This window comes from Panthera pardus, unplaced genomic scaffold (genome assembly GCF_024362965.1).
Source record: "Panthera pardus isolate Hobbes unplaced genomic scaffold, ASM2436296v1 HiC_scaffold_2, whole genome shotgun sequence".
Lineage (NCBI taxonomy): Eukaryota > Metazoa > Chordata > Mammalia > Carnivora > Felidae > Panthera > Panthera pardus.
In genome coordinates, this window is record NW_026526765.1 from 72,198,815 (window position 1) to 72,216,511 (window position 17,697).

The 17,697-nt window shown below is 41.5% G+C and overlaps 1 protein-coding gene and 1 non-coding gene across 2 annotated transcripts; one reads left to right on the forward strand and one right to left on the reverse strand.

Moving 5' to 3' along the window:
* Window positions 1-806: 806 nt before the first annotated feature.
* LOC128778278 (uncharacterized) lies at window positions 807-6,663 on the reverse strand. The gene is given in 3 exon segments (XM_053907159.1): window positions 807-3,956; window positions 3,959-4,111; window positions 4,113-6,663. Coding segments are annotated over 3 exon segments (5,310 nt in total). The 5' UTR covers window positions 6,135-6,663; the 3' UTR covers window positions 807-821.
* A 5,990-nt stretch (window positions 6,664-12,653) lies between these two features.
* TRNAR-UCG (transfer RNA arginine (anticodon UCG)) lies at window positions 12,654-12,738 on the forward strand. Its single transcript has one exon. It is a non-coding gene; the product is annotated as a tRNA-Arg (tRNA).
* Window positions 12,739-17,697: the final 4,959 nt, after the last annotated feature.

Here is a 17,697-nt window from a genome sequence, read left to right on the forward strand (position 1 = left end):
GTTATTTTTATATATTTCATTTCATGATTGTTGCTCGATAATAATCTGCTCAGGATATCACCTATGCTAGGGTTGTCACTGATGATGATTCCTGACCCACAAACTGTCAAATGAAGAAAAAAACATTGAAGCTAGGTGTGTAACTGTTATGCCCAGAATTCGTGATCCCCAAAGACCACTAGGGAGCCGAGTCCGATGCAAAAGCAAAAGAACCTTTATTCGAGCTAGCTCGAGCTTAATCCCCTACCTGCACCGACGCAGTGGTGAGATACTAGGGAGAGAGAGCAAGTTTCAAAAGCACAAAGGTTTTATAGGGGTCTAGGGGCAGTTGGTGAGGTAATGGCTGTGGCCTCAGCCGATTGGCTGGGGAAGGGTCGGAGTCCTGTTACGCAGGTCGCTGGGCGTGTTTTGATCAGGAAGTTTGAAGGGGTGAGCAGGAGGTTACTCAAGGGGAGGAAGCGCGGTCTGAGGTTTCTGTGATTTTCCCGGAAAAGGGGTCATGTCGGGGACATAGTCACTCAAGGTGGAGAACACAGAACAAGATGGAGTCGGCCGGCGTAGGCCCGCCCTTTCATTCCCCCCTTGTCATGTAACTTACGGACCCAATCATGGGACCGGCTGCATTTATGGTGACAAGGGGAACAGAGTTTGGAGGTTTACGCTAAGTTCTGGGAAGCATGTGTCCCTGGGGTGGCTCTGGGAGGTCTAATTAAGTATTGTCCCCGAGCTGGTATCTATGATCTGCCAGGTGATGTTTTGGGGGGCGTGGGGACTCCCGTCAGCATGAGCAATGACAAGCAGAGTTAACAGAGTTACCAATATTAGGTGGGTCGAATGCGCTGTAGCTTGAGCTTGAGCTTGAACGGGTTGTGTTGGTCCCGACTGATGGCCCATCGCGTGACGAAGTCCTTCCGGATCGAGGAGGGGTCCGCTGGCCAAACGTGGGTGTGATGGACCCAGGTCGCGATGCCGTCTACTTTGAGAGCGGTGGGGGTTGTCAGCATTACAATGTAGGGTCTCTTCCAGCGCGGCTCGAGAGTTTCTCGGTGGTGCCTCTTGACATAGACCCAGTCTCCCGGCTTGTACTGATGAGGTGTCGGGGTCAGGCCAGCCTCGTAGATGGCACGGAGGCGCGGCCAAATGTCCTCGTGCGCCCTCTGGAGCCCTCTCAAGGAAAGAAAAAGTTCTTGATCTTTAAACTCTGCAAGAAGTTCAGCTTGAAGGCTGGGAATAACAGGGGGTGGCCTGCCAAACATGATCTCGTAGGGAGTAAAACCCAGAGTGTAAGGAGTGTTTCTAACCCGGTAAAGGGCGTACGGTAGGAGAGTCACCCAGTCCCCGCCAGTCTCCATGGTTAATTTGGTAAGGGTCTCTTTTAGGGTTCTATTCATTCTTTCTACCTGTCCTGAGCTCTGGGGCCTATAAGCACAATGTAATTTCCAGTTTGCCCCCACCGCCTTGGCTACTGCCTGTGTTACCTGAGAGATAAAAGCTGGTCCATTGTCTGATCCTACCATGGCAGGAAAACCATACCTGGGTAAGATGTCTTCTAGTAGCTTCTTAGCCACCGTCTGAGCCGTTTCATGCTTGGTTGGGTATGCCTCCACCCAGCCAGAGAAGGTGTCTGTAAATACTAAAAGATATTTATAACCATACTTTCCTGGTTTGACTTCAGTGAAGTCGACTTCCCATTGGGCTCCCGGTCTGGTGCCTCTGAGCCTGGTTCCTTTTTTATTTGATGTGGCTTTCGCGTTGGTGAGTTGGCAGGTCTTGCAGGCAGATACAACTTGCTCTATTTTGGTGTCCTGTTGGTGAATCTTGATTCCGGCATGTCGGATTAAGTCTTTTAATTTTCGGGCCCCCATGTGAGTAGACCGATGCATGTGCTCTAATATTGAGACTCCGAGCCGGTCTGGCAGCACGAGCTCCTTGTTAGGTGTATACCACCATCCCTTTATCTCCTGGGCCATGGGGAGTTTCTTGATCCGCTGTAACTCCTCCTGGGAGTATTTGGGCTGGTCTGGTAAAACTGGGTCTCCCGGGTCCGGTAGTTGTATGGTCATGGTGGGGACTGGAGTAAGGGCTACTGCCTTGGCTGCCTGGTCAGCCTTTCGATTACCTCTAGCTACTGGGTTATCAGCTTTTTGGTGCCCTTGGCAGTGGATAATGGCTAGCTTGGCAGGAAGCCATAAGGCCGTAAGCAGGTTAAGTATCTCCTGCTTATTTTGTATAGTCCGTCCTTCTGCCTTCAGTAACCCCCTCTCCTGATAAATTGCCCCATGAATATGAGCTGTGGCAAATGCATAACGGCTGTCTGTGTAGATGTTAAGCCGTTTTCCAGCTCCCAGCATCAGCGCCTTGGTGAGGGCTATGAGCTCCGCTCGCTGGGCTGACGTTCCAGAGGGTAGAGCCTCCGCCCATACGGTGTCCGTTTCGGTGACCACCGCTGCACCCGCATACCTGTGTCCATCTCGCACAAAGCTGCTGCCATCAGTGAACCAAGTAGCCTCGGCATCGGGGAGGGGCTGGTCGGTCAGGTCCATCCGGAATCCATGTACTTGTTCCAGGATTCCCGCACAGTCATGTAGTGGAGCAACTAGGTCAGGGTCGGGCAGCAGGGTTGCAGGATTGAGGGCTGCAATGGGGTGGAACCGCACTCGTGGAGGGTTGAGTAGGAGGCTCTGGTAATGAGTCACACGTGTGTTGCTTATCCATCTATCAGGAGGCTGTTTCAGGACCCCTTCAATGGCGTGTGGGGTCGTGATCCAGATCTCCTGTCCTAGGGTCAGTTTGTCTGCATCCTTGACTAGGAGTGCTGTCGCCGCAATAATTCTTAGGCATGGTGGCCAGCCGGCAGCCACTGGGTCTAGTTTCTTAGACAGGTAAGCCACTGGGCGGTTCCAGGGGCCTAAGGCTTGAGTTAGAACCCCTTTTGCTATTCCCTTATGTTCGTCTACAAAGAGGTGGAAGGGTTTCGTAATGTCTGGTAGGCCCAGGGCTGGGGCACTTAGGAGGGCCTTTTTTAACCAATTAAAGGCAATTTCTTCTTTTTCAGTCCATTTAAATGTTTTCCCCTCTTTGGTAGCTTCATATAGGGGCCTGGCGATCTCAGCAAAACCTGGAACCCAGAGGCGGCAGTAGCCGGCTGATCCTAGGAATTCCCTCACTTCTCTTTGGGAGGTGGGAGTAGGGATCTTTAGGACAGTTTCTTTTCTGGCATCTGATAACCGCCGCTGTCCGCCCTCCAGGATATATCCCAGGTAACTTACCCTCTCCCTGCATATCTGAGCCTTCTTCGCGGATGCCCGGTACCCTAAAGCCCCCAGGGTAGCCAGCAGGTCCTGGGTCCCTCCCTCACAGTCTTTGGCCGTGTCAGCAGCATTCAGGATGTCATCTACGTACTGTAGGAGGGTGAGGCCAGGGTGCTCCCTTCTGTACTCACCCAGGTCCTCGTGTAGTGCCTCGTCGAAGATGGTGGGCGAATTTTTGAATCCCTGAGGCAGCCGTGTCCAGCTGAGCTGCCCACTGTAGCCCTCCTCCGGATCATGCCACTCAAAGGCGAACAGGGGTTGGCTCTGGGGTGCCAGCGGCAGACTGAAGAAGGCGTCCTTTAAATCTAGTACAGTATACCAGACCCTGGAGGGCGCCAAGGAGCTCAAGAGAGTATATGGGTTGGGAACAGTTGGGTGTATGTCCGCGACCCTCTTATTTACTTCCCGGAGGTCTTGTACCGGTTGATAGTCATTTGTGTGAGGCTTTTTGACCGGCAGTAAGGGGGTGTTCCAGGCAGACTGGCAAGGAACTAGTACCCCTAGGCTTCGTAGTCTCCGGATGTGTGGCTGGATCCCCTTCCGGGCCTCCTGAGACATGGGGTATTGTTTGATCCTTACCGGACTCTCTCCTGGCTTGAGCTCTACCAGGACTGGGGTCCTATGAGCGGCTAGTCCCATCCCCCCCCAGTCTCTGCCCAAACCAAGGGGAATTCTTGTAGCCATCTGTCTATATTATCCTCTCTCGGGAGCGCCTCCTGGTGGAGGAGGTATTCATCCTCCAGTTTCATGGTCAGTACCTGGATGGGGTGGCCCTTGCCATCGGTGACCTGAGGCCCCCCCTTGTCTGAAAGTTATCTGAGCTCCAATCTTGGTCAGTAAGTCCCGTCCTAACAGCGGGTAGGGGCATTCTGGTATTACCATAAAGGAGTGGGATACCCGGCCCGTTCCCAAATCTACTGTTCTTCGGGTAGTCCATGAATACTGGCTCATACCAGTTGCCCCTTGTACCCAGGACTTCTTGCTGGCTAGTTTTCCTTGTGGGGTGCGGAGGACCGAATGTTGTGCTCCGGTGTCGACAAGGAAGTCAACAGGGGTCCCCTCCACTTTAAGAGTTACCCTGGGTTCGGGGAGAGGGTCCGAACCCCGACTCCCCTAATCACTTAGTTCATCTAGCTCTAGGACTTTTACTCGATCAGTCTTGCTTCCCTTCCCACCGGCCCTTTTTGGACAATCTCGGGCCCAGTGCCCTATCTCCTTGCAGTATGCGCACTGATCCTTCTGCAGCCTCTGCTTCCCCCCCTTGGTGGTTCTTTTACCTTTTCTTGTGTCATCTGCCAGCTGCCGGAGACGGCAGTCTCGTTCCTCAGGGGAGTCAGCAGTGGTAGCTAGTAGTATTCTGGCCAGGTCTCGAGTCTGCTTACTGCTGGCAGCCGCCATGGCGCGAGCCTGCTTGTCCTCAGGAGGCTCCCGGTTATTATATACCTTTTCGGCTACCACCAGTAAGTCCTGCAGACTTTTTTCTCCTAGTCTATCTATTTTCTGTAATTTTCTCCTAATGTCTATGGCCGATTGGTTTACAAAGGCCATGATAACAGCTGCCTTGCTTTCCGGAGCCTCTGGATCCATGGGGGTATAGGTACGGAATGCCTCCATGATCCGTTCTAAAAAGGCAGCCGGAGATTCATCTTTTCCCTGTTGTACATTTCCTACCTTGGCCAAATTGGTTGGCTTTCTAGCAGCCATTCGGAGATCCCCCATTAGAGTCTGGCGGTAGACCCGGAGCCTCTCCTTACCTTCTGCCGTGTTGAAATCCCACTGGGGCCGAGTTAAGGGGAAGGAGGCATCTATCTGAGCCTGGTTGGTGGTGGGATTCCCGTCTGTGCCCGGAACTAGTTTTCGGGCCCCATTGAGGATTCTTTCTCTTTCTTCAGTCGTGAACAGGACCTGCAAAAGCTGCTGGCAATCGTCCCACGTGGGCTGATGGGTAAAAAGAACAGAGTCTAATAAATCAATAAGCCCTGCCAGTTTCTCAGAAAACTTAGGATTCTGAGCTTTCCAATTGTAGAGGTCACTAGTGGCGAAAGGCCAATAGTGATGGGGCTGATTCCCCTCCGCGTCTGGGGGTCCGGTGGCTCGCAGGGGCAGAACAGTGGAGTCGGCAACGGAGGCGGATTGCTCCCTCTGAGCCCTTTGTCTGGTGAAGGGCGGGCTTCCCACTGGAGCGTTTCCGCCTCCTGCTCTCGGAACAGCGTCTGCCTCCCCCGGAGGGGGAGGATGGTGTTCTTCCAGCATCCTAGAGGGGTTATACGAGGGAGGAAAAATTAATTCTTCTTCAGTACCCCCCTGTAAGACAGGGTAGAGGGGTGCTGAAGGCTGGATAAGACTTTTCTTCTTCTTTGTCCCCTGCAAAGCAAGAATGGGTTTTGGCTCCGGAGGGAGCGGGGCTAGGAAGGGCTTAAGCCAAGAGGGTGGGTCTTCTACAACGTCCTGCCAAGTGATAATGTAAGGGAGCTGATCAAGATGGCCCGTCTTAGGCTGAGAGATGATACTCCTGACTCGGTGGATGGTAGGGAGGTCGAAGGTCCCCTCTGGTGGCCATCCGACATTGAAAGTTGGCCACTCGCTAGAACAAAAAAACTGCCACCGACCCTTTCGGACTTCCACACTGAGGTTGTTAGCTCTTCCCCTCACATCCTTAAAGTGATCAATCATAATACTTAGAGGAGTAGTCTGAGTCTGTCCCATAACGTCCGTCCAGTAAGTCCACAGAACAAAACAGAGAAACACAAAAACAGACAAACAGAGGGCCCCTAGAAAATCTTCCAACTCCATGGAAGCAAAACTGAAAGCTAGCTTAGACATTTGAGGGGATTCCACGTCCCTCCAAAACCGATGAGGGGATTCCACGTCCCTCCAAAACCGATGAGGGGATTCCACGTCCCTCCAAAGACGACGGCCTCACGCCGACCAGCGGGAGCGACCCGCCTCGTCTCAGACCTTTGAGGGGATTCCACGTCCCTCCAGAAGGGAGAATCGGAACGTCTTCCGAAACTCCCGGCCCGTGGTCCTCCAGTGCGTCCACTTAGACCGCGTCGGGCACTACCAGAATTCCAGAAGTGAGCTCACACAGAAAAGACAGAACAAACAGACAGACACTAACCGTGGCCAGTCAGGCTCTCCGGGTCGGGGGTCCCTCGGGGGTCTTGGGGATCCCGGGCCGAGCCCCCAAATGTTATGCCCAGAATTCGTGATCCCCAAAGACCACTAGGGAGCCGAGTCCGATGCAAAAGCAAAAGAACCTTTATTCGAGCTAGCTCGAGCTTAATCCCCTACCTGCACCGACGCAGTGGTGAGATACCAGGGAGAGAGAGCGAGTTTCAAAAGCACAAAGGTTTTATAGGGGTCTAGGGGCAGTTGGTGAGGTAATGGCTGTGGCCTCAGCCGATTGGCTGGGGAAGGGTCGGAGTCCTGTTACGCAGGTCGCTGGGCGTGTTTTGATCAGGAAGTTTGAAGGGGTGAGCAGGAGGTTACTCAAGGGGAGGAAGCGCGATCTGAGGTTTCTGTGATTTTCCCGGAAAAGGGGTCATGTCGGGGACATAGTCACTCAAGGTGGAGAACACAGAACAAGATGGAGTCGGCCGGCGTAGGCCCGCCCTTTCATAACTATTCAAACCATATGGAAGCAATGAGTTGTTTTTAACAGTAGTGAGATTCAGTTCTCAATTGAGCTTCATATGGTAGAAAGGGGAATTTTTAAAGTTCTCTTCGGTGTCTGTACATACAAGTATGTAAAGTAGGGATGACAGTGAGATCACTAGAAAGGAAAATGTTCCCTTGATCTTGGTTTGGAATTTCTGCTCATTAAAAGATGTTATTAAGAGCATAAAAAAATAAGCCACGGAGTGGAGGAGGGTATTGACAATCCATGTAAACCACAGGGGATTCATATCCAGAATGTATGAGATATCCTTATAAACCAATAGAAAAGAAGAAAGGGAACACAAATGAGAAAACATTTGATCAGGATACCCAAATGGCTAACATGCACATAAACAAATGTTCAAAACCGTTGATAGAAGGGAATATAAATTAAACCACAATGTGATATCATTACAAACTCACCAGTATACCTTAAATCAAAAGAAAATATGAGACTGACAATACCTATTGTTGGCAAAAATGCAGCATTGCTAGAATTCTCACCTACACTGGTAGTAAGTGCAAACTGGTACAACATTTTGGAAAACAATTTGGCATTATCTGCCGAAGTTGATTACATGCATACCCTGTAACTCAGCAATTCCTTATAAGAATGACCTTGCAGCTTCATTCACGATGACCCCAAACTGTAAACAACCCAGCTGTTCATCAACGATAGAATAAATGAATTACCTATGGTATATTAATAGTGAGTGTTATATAGCAATCAAAGTGAATAAGCTGCTACATGCAATGTCATCTCACAAACATAACTTATATAGAAGACTTAAAACATATACAAAAAAGAACGCCTATAAAATTTATATTAGTTTAAAACTGGGTAAAACTGATACGTAGAATTATAAATCACGACAGTGTTTCATTTAGGGAGAAATATTGGTGACTGGGAGGGATGTCAGGGAGGAACTTTGGTTTGCTAGTAATATGCAACGTGTTAAAGTTTTTCATAGGCATGTTATACTTCACTAAAAAGTAATTTAAGTCAATGATATCGCACTTACTATAATTTCAATAACATAGCAAATCTAAACAAGAACTCCACTTGCATAGCAAGGCCACACAGACCATATCTCCAATCTATAATTACACTAAACATAAATTGACCTTATAGCAACCTTTGTTGTAATGCACTGGTACCGACTTTTATATTTTATCAAAAATCTTTTGAATATAAAGGTCATTAATAAAACATTTAGATAAAATTGGATTTTGAGATTGTTAGTGGGAAAAATCTATTACATTTGTTTCTTATGTGGTGATTTGTATCTCACTCACAACTTAATCATTATCTCATATAGAATTACTAAATTGCTTGGTGGAATCACCAGTTAAAGAAATGTAAAGAATACATGTGCTACATTATTCTTCACATATCCTTTATGAATTTTCACAGATGTCTTGAAATGTACATTAGAGACAATTGCTTTGCCAGACACATGATTAATACTTTTAAATCAAGAACTTATTGAGATTATATCATACCTGCCCTACTTTGATGTTTTCTAACTAGATATACACTATTATTTGTTATAAAACCTATTTTATTTCTTTTGAAGAAAACAAATGGGCAAATTTTCTGAGTAAAAAAAATCTCTGAATCTTATTCAAAGGCAGAGAATAAGGAAATAGTAGCAATAGAGTATAATGTCAAGAGGTATAAATGTCTGCCTTTCTTTTTGATTTACAAAAGTTAAAGAGTGTTTAATATCCATAGAAGATAATTTTATCATGATTACAAACCATATGTGAAATTTCATCAAATATAAGATTACCGCAAACTACCGGTGACTTAAGTCTAAAGTCCCAATGTTTGAGTAAATATACTTACAAATTTATCTACATTTAATAACAAATTTTAAGGCACAGAAAAAAACTTTACTAATCACAACAGTAAAATTGTAAAAGGTTTGACAGACAACTTGAGGTAAATAAACTCTGTCCTTTATTCAAACAAGAGATATACAAGACAATGTCTACATATAACACTATTAGTTCTCACATCATTTAAAAGTTATAATTCTATGTAAACATAAACCCAGTGAATCTTATAATGTCAGATAAAGATATTAAATTATTTTCATGGAAATTATGGAGTTTTTAGTGTACTGACAGCCCTCAGAATCTGAAAAAATATATGTGATTTAAACAAATAAATATTGAAATACAGGAGTCAAAGTTAAATACAGCCTGCAGTGTTTTTAAAAATCCAAGAGCATTAGCTGTACATGTTCCCTAGCATGAAATTAAACGTCATTTGTGTATGAATCAGGTTAAAAAAAGGAGTTATATAAAGTTTGTTTACCAGTTGAGAGACATTTGCTTACAGATTCTTAGGGCTGAGTGAGCCTGCCTGGGGCCCATGCTACCTGATATTTAGACCCATGTACTTAACTACCTCAGACCCTCACACCAGTTCACACAGACTCCCCAACTTGATAAAATTTCATTGTGTGTACACCTAATACCCATCCTTTTCAACTATATAAGGCTGATTTGCACACCAAGTTTCCTCTAGAAATAAATCTTAATACTTAGTGCTTGGCAGCCATTGAGTCCTGCAGAAATGTCTGGCTGGACCTGTAGAAATGTCTGGCGGGAGAACTTTTAAAACTATAACATCATATTCTTTAGGAACATGTACTCTATTTTACATGTAACTAGTTCTTAGGCTTTGCCCTTTAGAAATAACCATTCAGAGCAATAACTTGCTAATTGTGTAACGTTGACTTCTAGTATCTCTTTCAGTTTAACTTTCAGGGATTTTGTTCCTATGTTCTTTTCCTCCACACCTTCTTTCGCTTCTTGAATGTAGTTAAGCTAATTTTCTGTTGTTACCTTACAGATGAGTATTCAATTATATTATTAACTCCAGAATCTATAAAGTTGAAAATTCATAGAACTAAGGATTTCATTCCTTGCTCCGGTTATTATCTATAATGGCTGCCTGTCGCATCATATGTGAGTTGATAGGGTATGAGAGACTCTGTTATGTCCAAGGTTGCTTCTTAGGTAAGCTGTATGCTTCTCAAGTTGGAAGATTCAGAAGACCTCTTTATTCAATAGCTCTGTAATTCTGCTGCTAGCTGGAATCACCACTTTTCACTGAACACTGGCTATGAAGTAGCAACTTGGGTGTCTGACCTAATGGATGTGTAAACCATTTAGCCTGATGAAGAACATACTCCTTTTGATTTGCCTTCCATGATGCCTTTACCTTTGTTACAAAATGTCCTGCAAGGCTTTAATTATTAAATTAATTTTTGGAACTATAAAAACATCATGCAAAATTCATCCACTCACCTTTGTAATACACTTCAAAACACCACTCCCATCATTGTTATTAAAAAATATAATGAGAAAAGGCTTTTTAAAAAGGTCTTGAGTTTATTGCTAAGTTATATTTTAATGCTTTTAATATCAATATGTAAAAGCCAAGTGAAGTTATTCTTGATTTTCGAAAAAGGTAAATTTCATGGAAAAATTTTTTTGTCAAAAAAAGAGAGAGAAAAGATAATAGTTTAAAATGTTTGCTTTGATACCAAATCAGAGTATCACAAGGATTCCTCCTCGCATTCTGTCACACCTCAGGTCATGGAAGGACAGCATTTAAAAAAATGTATCTACCAGCTAGTACTAGAGAAGTATGATTGAATAAAAAGTTCATTTTTTCCACAGTATCTAATATTGTTATTAATGATAATTTACTTCAATTTCCATCAGCCCTGCCCTTAGAAAGAAACATTTAAATATATCACTGGTTCGGTTGTAGGTTTCTATTAAGAAAGGATATCTTGAAATACAAAAAGATTTTTAAAAGTCTTGAATGTGTTACAGTTTTCAATATTGTTATTTCAATGAATTAGAGTCCCATCTCTTGAAAAAGTTTAATATATGTCAATCTATAAATTTCATGTCATGATTAAATAATATTTATAATTGTTTTTATAGATTATTTTTCTTAATAAAAGTATAAAAAATTACTATATTAAGTCTTTTAAAAAAGACAACTTGCAAATTTAAAAAATTTTAGAAATCTAACCAATTCAAGTATGCCTCATAAAATTTTAAAATCTCAAAATATGCTTGGGACACACATATACCAAAAAATCTGGCACTAACTGGATTACCCAAATCAATCAAGTATTAACTTATTATTCCTGGTGAAAATCAGTGTATTATTAGCAATAGACTCCCACTAGAGAATTAGTAAATTCCTCTGTTTCCCAGTGTTTTTTTTTTCTTCTTCTTAAATACAAGCTCATAATCAGGTGCCTCTCTTGCATGAAAATTGTTTGCTATTGGGAAATGAAGGTATGTCTTTTTATCCTGAAATTTACTGGTATGAAAGTAAAAAGACTGTAGTGTTGCAGGTGGAATGGTTAAATCTAATACTCTGACATACTTTAGGAAAAAGTATGAAAAGAAAGTGACTCTGCTTGGGTGGTATTAAATAGATTGGACATGTTGATTTTGTATGTTTATTTAAGTCTTTGTTGATATTTATTTAATTTTTAGGTTCAAGTCAATGAACTTAATGAACTGAATTTTTTAAAAAATCTCAATTGGAGGGGAGCCTGGGTGGCTCAGTCAGTTAAGCGTCCGACTTCAACTCAAGTCACGATCTCGCGGTCTGTGAGTTCGAGCCCCGCGTCGGGCTCTGGGCTGACGGCTCAGAGCCTCGAGCTGCTTCAGATTCTGTGTCTCCCTCTCTCTCTGACCCTCCCCCGTTCATGCTCTGTCTCTCTCTGTCTCAAAAATAAATAAACGTTAAAAACAAATTTAAAAAAAAATCTCAATTGGATAGAAATGGACTGTTAAAAACAGACCACGATATATTACCAGACTTGAAAATTAATATTTTCTTACTATCATCAAATGCCCAGATTAAAAAATAATTTGATCTAATTTGGATCCAAGTGAGATCAATATGTTTCTTAGGTCTTTTTTAGTTGTTCATTCTAAATAATTAATATTTAATTATAGATTCCATTATATCTCTTTTTCTCCCCTTGCAATTTGTTTGTTGAAAAAAAAAGTTGAGTAACTAGATTCATAGAATTTCCCAAAGACTGGATTTTCCTGATATTAGCCTATCATTTTACCTCTTTCTTCATATTTTATATTTCCTAAAAATTGACTAGTATATCTTTAGGCTTGATATGATTTGTGGTGGGAGATTTCATACATAATAAAGTATATATATTTTTTAAATACAACATAAGCTAGAGTTTGGAAGTTTATTGATCCTTATAATTACATTGTCCTTATTCCTGAGTGTTTATTGTTATCCCAAGTGCTAATGAAGTTTCTTCCTAATGAGAATAAAACATCCTGTGGCAGAAAATCTGGGGAAGACCCACCAAGTCATCCTCACTCTGTGATTGGTGTTTGGATTAGGTGTAAGGTGATGAGATATCTGACATTTCACTGGGGGAACCTGAGCATCGCTCTGAGACCTGATGAGTACTGGGTCCGAAGGTACTCTATACATTTTCTATTATCCTTAATCCTAGAGTATAGTTTGACTCATCTTGCCCTGAAATAAGCTTTTAGGAATTATGGACAAACCTTTGTCAACTCAGTGCAAAGCAATTCATGCAAAATATAAATGTTCTTTCACTCCCCAAATCTCAGACTTTAAGAGTACTGATCATGAGGGGCGCCTGGGTGGCTCAGTCGGTTGAGCGTCTGACTTCGGCTCAGGTCATGATCTCGCGGTCCGTGGGTTCGAGCCCCGCGTCAGGCTCTGTGCTGACCGCTCAGAGCCTGGACCCTGTTTCGGATTCTGTGTCTCCCTCTCTCTCTGACCCTCCCCCGTTCATGCTCTGTCTCTGTCTCAAAAATAAATAAATGTTAAAAAAAACTTTTAAAAAAAAAAGAGTACTCACCAGGAACTAAGGCATTGTGTTAGGAACTGAAGGTACAAAAATTTGTGAAAACAGACATGATTCCTGTTTTTTATGATACTACAGTCAAATGAAGAAGACAGATAATAATCAAATAATTCTCCTAATACATAACTACTAATTGAGAGAGTGCTCTGAAGGGAAAGAACACTGTTTAATAATATCATAAACAAAGGAACCAAATCTCAAGATGTAGGAAGAGATAATAAAGACACTACAGGGCCAGGCATATTTTGGAGGTGATAAATAGCCACCAGGATACATTTATGGAACATACAAATATTTCCCAACCAGTCACAGATTATTAGTTGAGGGAGGAAATCCTATTCCTGAAAAGAATTCTGGGTCTCTGAGATGTAGTCCTTGCCTTCTTTTTTTTTAGACATTAAATAAAAGGATTATCCCTGAAACTAAGAGAGGTATGAGCCATTTGGTTTCTATCTCAAGAGTGATTATAGTGTGGCTGGGTGGCTCAGTCAGTTAAGCATCCAACTTCAGCTCAGGTCATGATCTCATGGTTCATGGGTTTGAGCCCCACATGGGGCTCTGGGCTGACAGCTCTGAGCCTGGAGCCTGCTTCAGATTCTGTGTCTCCCTCTCTCTCTGCTCCTTCCCCACTTGTTCTCTGTCCCTCTCTCTCTCTCTCTCAAAATAAATAAACATTAAAAAAATTAAAAATAAAACATTATAAAATACAGGCCTTCTCACCCTCTTTTGCTCTGATGGCCCACATGGGAAACATTGGGTAAGCGAGAAATGCACCTATTCACGAAAGGCTTTGACTCCTGGATAGGTCCAAGCATAACTTTAACTGCTGTTTGCAATACAAACTAAATGGTTTAACGATTATATTAGCCATACCAGTATTAGGCTGATTAAATAGCTTTGTCTAGAAATAGAGAAATTTCTTATAAGCCACATGTAAAGTAACTGTGAATAACCATGTGCAAAACTATGAACACAAGCTGAACAGATTTAGAAATACATTTTTCTCTATACCGTGAAGTATTTCTTTACTTCAGCAATTCTTTATGTGAGAGAGAGAGCCACCAAAGACACTTCAATATAAAGGAACCACAATTTTTTTTTTTTAGTTATAAATGGGAAACAGAAGAAATAAGAAGACAGAATTTGGGAAACAATTCATGGAGAAAAAGAATATAAAAGAACAATTTCTTACTTAGAAAATTTTGCAGTATGATACCTGCCTTGCTTACAGAGAAGATAAGTAGTGACAGATGTGGCTTTGTTATAGAAAGAACTTAATGTCAAGCAGCTGAGTAACTATGCTTCTTACAGAAAATTAATCCTGAGCTGTCTTAATTGGGCTCCTCTCCTCTCTTCTTTCCTCCTTAAATTTCCATCTGGAGTTTTCAGTAAATGAGAGCAGTCTTGATGGGATCTAGTGGTCTGAGTGATTTCACATTCCAATTCTTCCTGCTGGTACTCTACACAAACACCTTTCGTAAGTACCAGTGTCCAAAGTGGGATGATTTATCTCAAAATATGGCCATTTATTTCATTAAAAGCTGGCCAGGAATAATATATTATCATTTACATACATATTTGCCTTTTGTTACTATATCTTTTCTTTCCTGTCATACTTTTCTCCAAGAGTAATGGGTTAGATAATGATATTACTAGTAGGGATAATTTATAGAAAATAAAAATGCCATTTGTGTGTATTATATATTTAATCATGCAATTTTGAAATTCCTATAGAATGAAGGCACCATTATTTAAGGAAGGTAGGCAGTGTTGCACTTTTCCTGGCTAGAGCTATTACACAAAAACCTCTTTAAAAAATTCATAATAGGGGCACCTGAATGGCTCAGTTGGTTAAGCGTCCGACTTCTGCTCAGGTCATGATCTCAGGGTTCGTGGGTTCCAGCCCTGTATAAGGCTCTGTTCTGACAGCTCAGAGCCTGGAGTCTGCTTTGGATTCTTGTCTCCCTCTCTCTCTGCCCCTCCCCTGCTCATGCTCTCTTTCTGTCTCAAAAATAAAACATTAAGAAATTTTTAAAAATTCATAATTAACACCCAGTTAAACAATGACAAGATACCAAATTAAAGCCCTCTAGATATTTAAAAGGAGAAAATCTTCTATATAGGCAAAACATAGGTATTTAATCTTACTATCCTATGAATATTCTCTGATGACATTGAAGATACCACTGGATAATAATAATGATGAAGTGTAGAAGGAAGATAGTGATTTTTATGCTGGGAGGGGGGCACTCCAGGCTAGTGAGCTACTGTAGGAAATATGGTGATTTAATTGATGCCTCCCTGCTCTGGAATGACCCATCCTCCATATTCTAATGAAATGGTTCCCCATCTCTGTGTGGTCTTGTCTGGGTCTGCATGTTTAATCCTTCACTCATGTGGCTTCCCCTTTTCTTATCCATAAGTTTCCACAAGGTGGTGAAAATTCCTCACGGCATTCTAGATCAGTGTTGTCCAAGAGAAATATTCTTCACACCACATTAGTAATTCTAAACTTGCTATTAACTACATTAACAAAAGTAAAAGTGAAATACATTTTAATATTGTATTTGATTTAACGTAATATAAAACTATGTTTTCAACACATAATCAAGGTAAAAATCATTCTTGTTTTCATACTAAAGCTTCCAAATCTAGTTTAACACTTACAGCACATCTGAATTGAAATGGCCACACATGTCTAGTGGCTGCCATATTGGAGAGTACAACTCTAGATACTAGCAGCAGGTTTGACTATTCCTCTCCTTTGTGTGGTCACATGCCTAGATCAAGCAATTAAGTACCCTATCAAGAATGGTCTCCATTTGTATATACTGAGAAACTTAGAAATAACAATGTCCCCAACTTAGAAAGTCAAATATCACTCTTTTAAAGTTCATTCTGTCTTGGAAGAAATCTACTTGAGTCTCTATGACTTAATTCATAAACAGAGCATTTGAAACTTCATTATCAGTCTTGTTTCATTCCACATCTAGGTATTAGGCTTGGTGCATTCCTTCCTCTTAGAACTGTTAAATGTCTAAATGTTAACAAGATGTCCTCATTATGTACTAGGCAGAAATAAGCAAATCAGTAATATACAGAAGAGAAACCCAAACTCAAGTGAGGCTGTGAATCATAATCCATATGCCATGTCCATAGGTAATAAGTGCGTTCATCATGAAAACCAAAAACATAATCATTTTCATTCAGATATACATAGATTTGTATCCTGCCTCTATCATCTGTTTCTGTTCCTAACATCTTCATAATAGAAATTCCCTTTGCTCTCAGGAACAATATTACTTGATATACAATTATTCTTGATATACAAGAATTACAATTATAACCATACGTTGAATACTTGCTTTGGATCAGATGCTTTGCTATGGAGTTCATATCAGTTATTTATTAAATGGATAAATAAATCTCATTAAATGAGATAATATATGTAACGCTGCTAACTTACATTAGATTATCAATATAATCACTATACTAAAAATATTAATAATCATTGCTTTATTATTTTCTAGTCTGTATTTTTTAATAACATCTCAATTTTCATCATAAAAGGATAAACCTCTAATGACAAAACAATATATATTATTTATGACATAAATCCCCAGGGTATAGTTTATTTACTGTTTGTAAATCCTGGGTGCTCATGACCTCAAGGGATAATGAATAAATGAATGAATGAATGGGCCCACAAGAGAGCATTTTTAAATTCAACAGTTGTGGTGTAAAAAAGCACTAGTATACAAATCATGCTTTCCATCCCATATTGAGAGCTGAATTCACAAGACATCCTCAAAATTTATTGAATCAAACAAAAGGAGACACATGGTGTATAGTCACTGAAACAACCCAAATGTTTCTTTAAATGGAGGATACAGATTAATTCACAGTGGCACCGATTTGATTCCTCAGATTCCCCTTCTGCCCTCCCACTAAAACTAGGTCATGAGTGTGCCACCTGGTTGATTAATGACTGGAATAGTGGCAATTACATACACAGTGGCAAATTCTGTGGGTACACAACAGATCTATATAAAAGGGGCTTTGCTATTTGCCAGCTTTCAGATTTGAAGATTCATTGAGTTTGCTTCCTTTTACCTCAAAATCATATAAAAAATTTCTGGGTGTGCCATATATGCGTAAGTTGAATACAAAATACACCAAGCAATTCCTGAGCAAATGTGGAATTAATGCCTTTTTGTGTATGCACTTCTAATGTAAATTCTAATTCAAGAGACTCATTTTATAAAAGCCAACAAAACTTATTGACAGATATCAGCATTTCAGGGAAAACTGGATGTTCGGGTGTAAAAGAATGAAAGTTGTTCCTTATGTTACATTACTCACAAAAATTCACTTGAAGTAGATTAAAGACTTAAATGCAAAAACAGAAATCACAGAACTTCTAGAAGAAAACAGGAGAAAAAGCTTCTCAACAATATATTGGCAACAATTTTTTTTACATAGGATACCTAAAGTAAAGGCAACAAAAGCAAAAATAAACAAGTGGGACTATGCCAAACTAAAAAGCTTCTGCACAGCAATAGAAATTGTCAAAAAAATGAAAGACAACCTACAGAATGGGAAAATATTTGCAAATCATACATCTGATAAGGGGTTATTTCCAAAATATGTGAAGAAACTCATACAACTCAATAGCAAAATAATAATAATGATAATAATCAATAATAATCCAATTACAAAATTAGCGGGGTGCCTGGGTGGCTTAGTCGGTTAAGTGTCCGACTTCAGCTCAGGTCATGATCTCGTGGTTTGTGAGTTCGAGCCCCATGTCG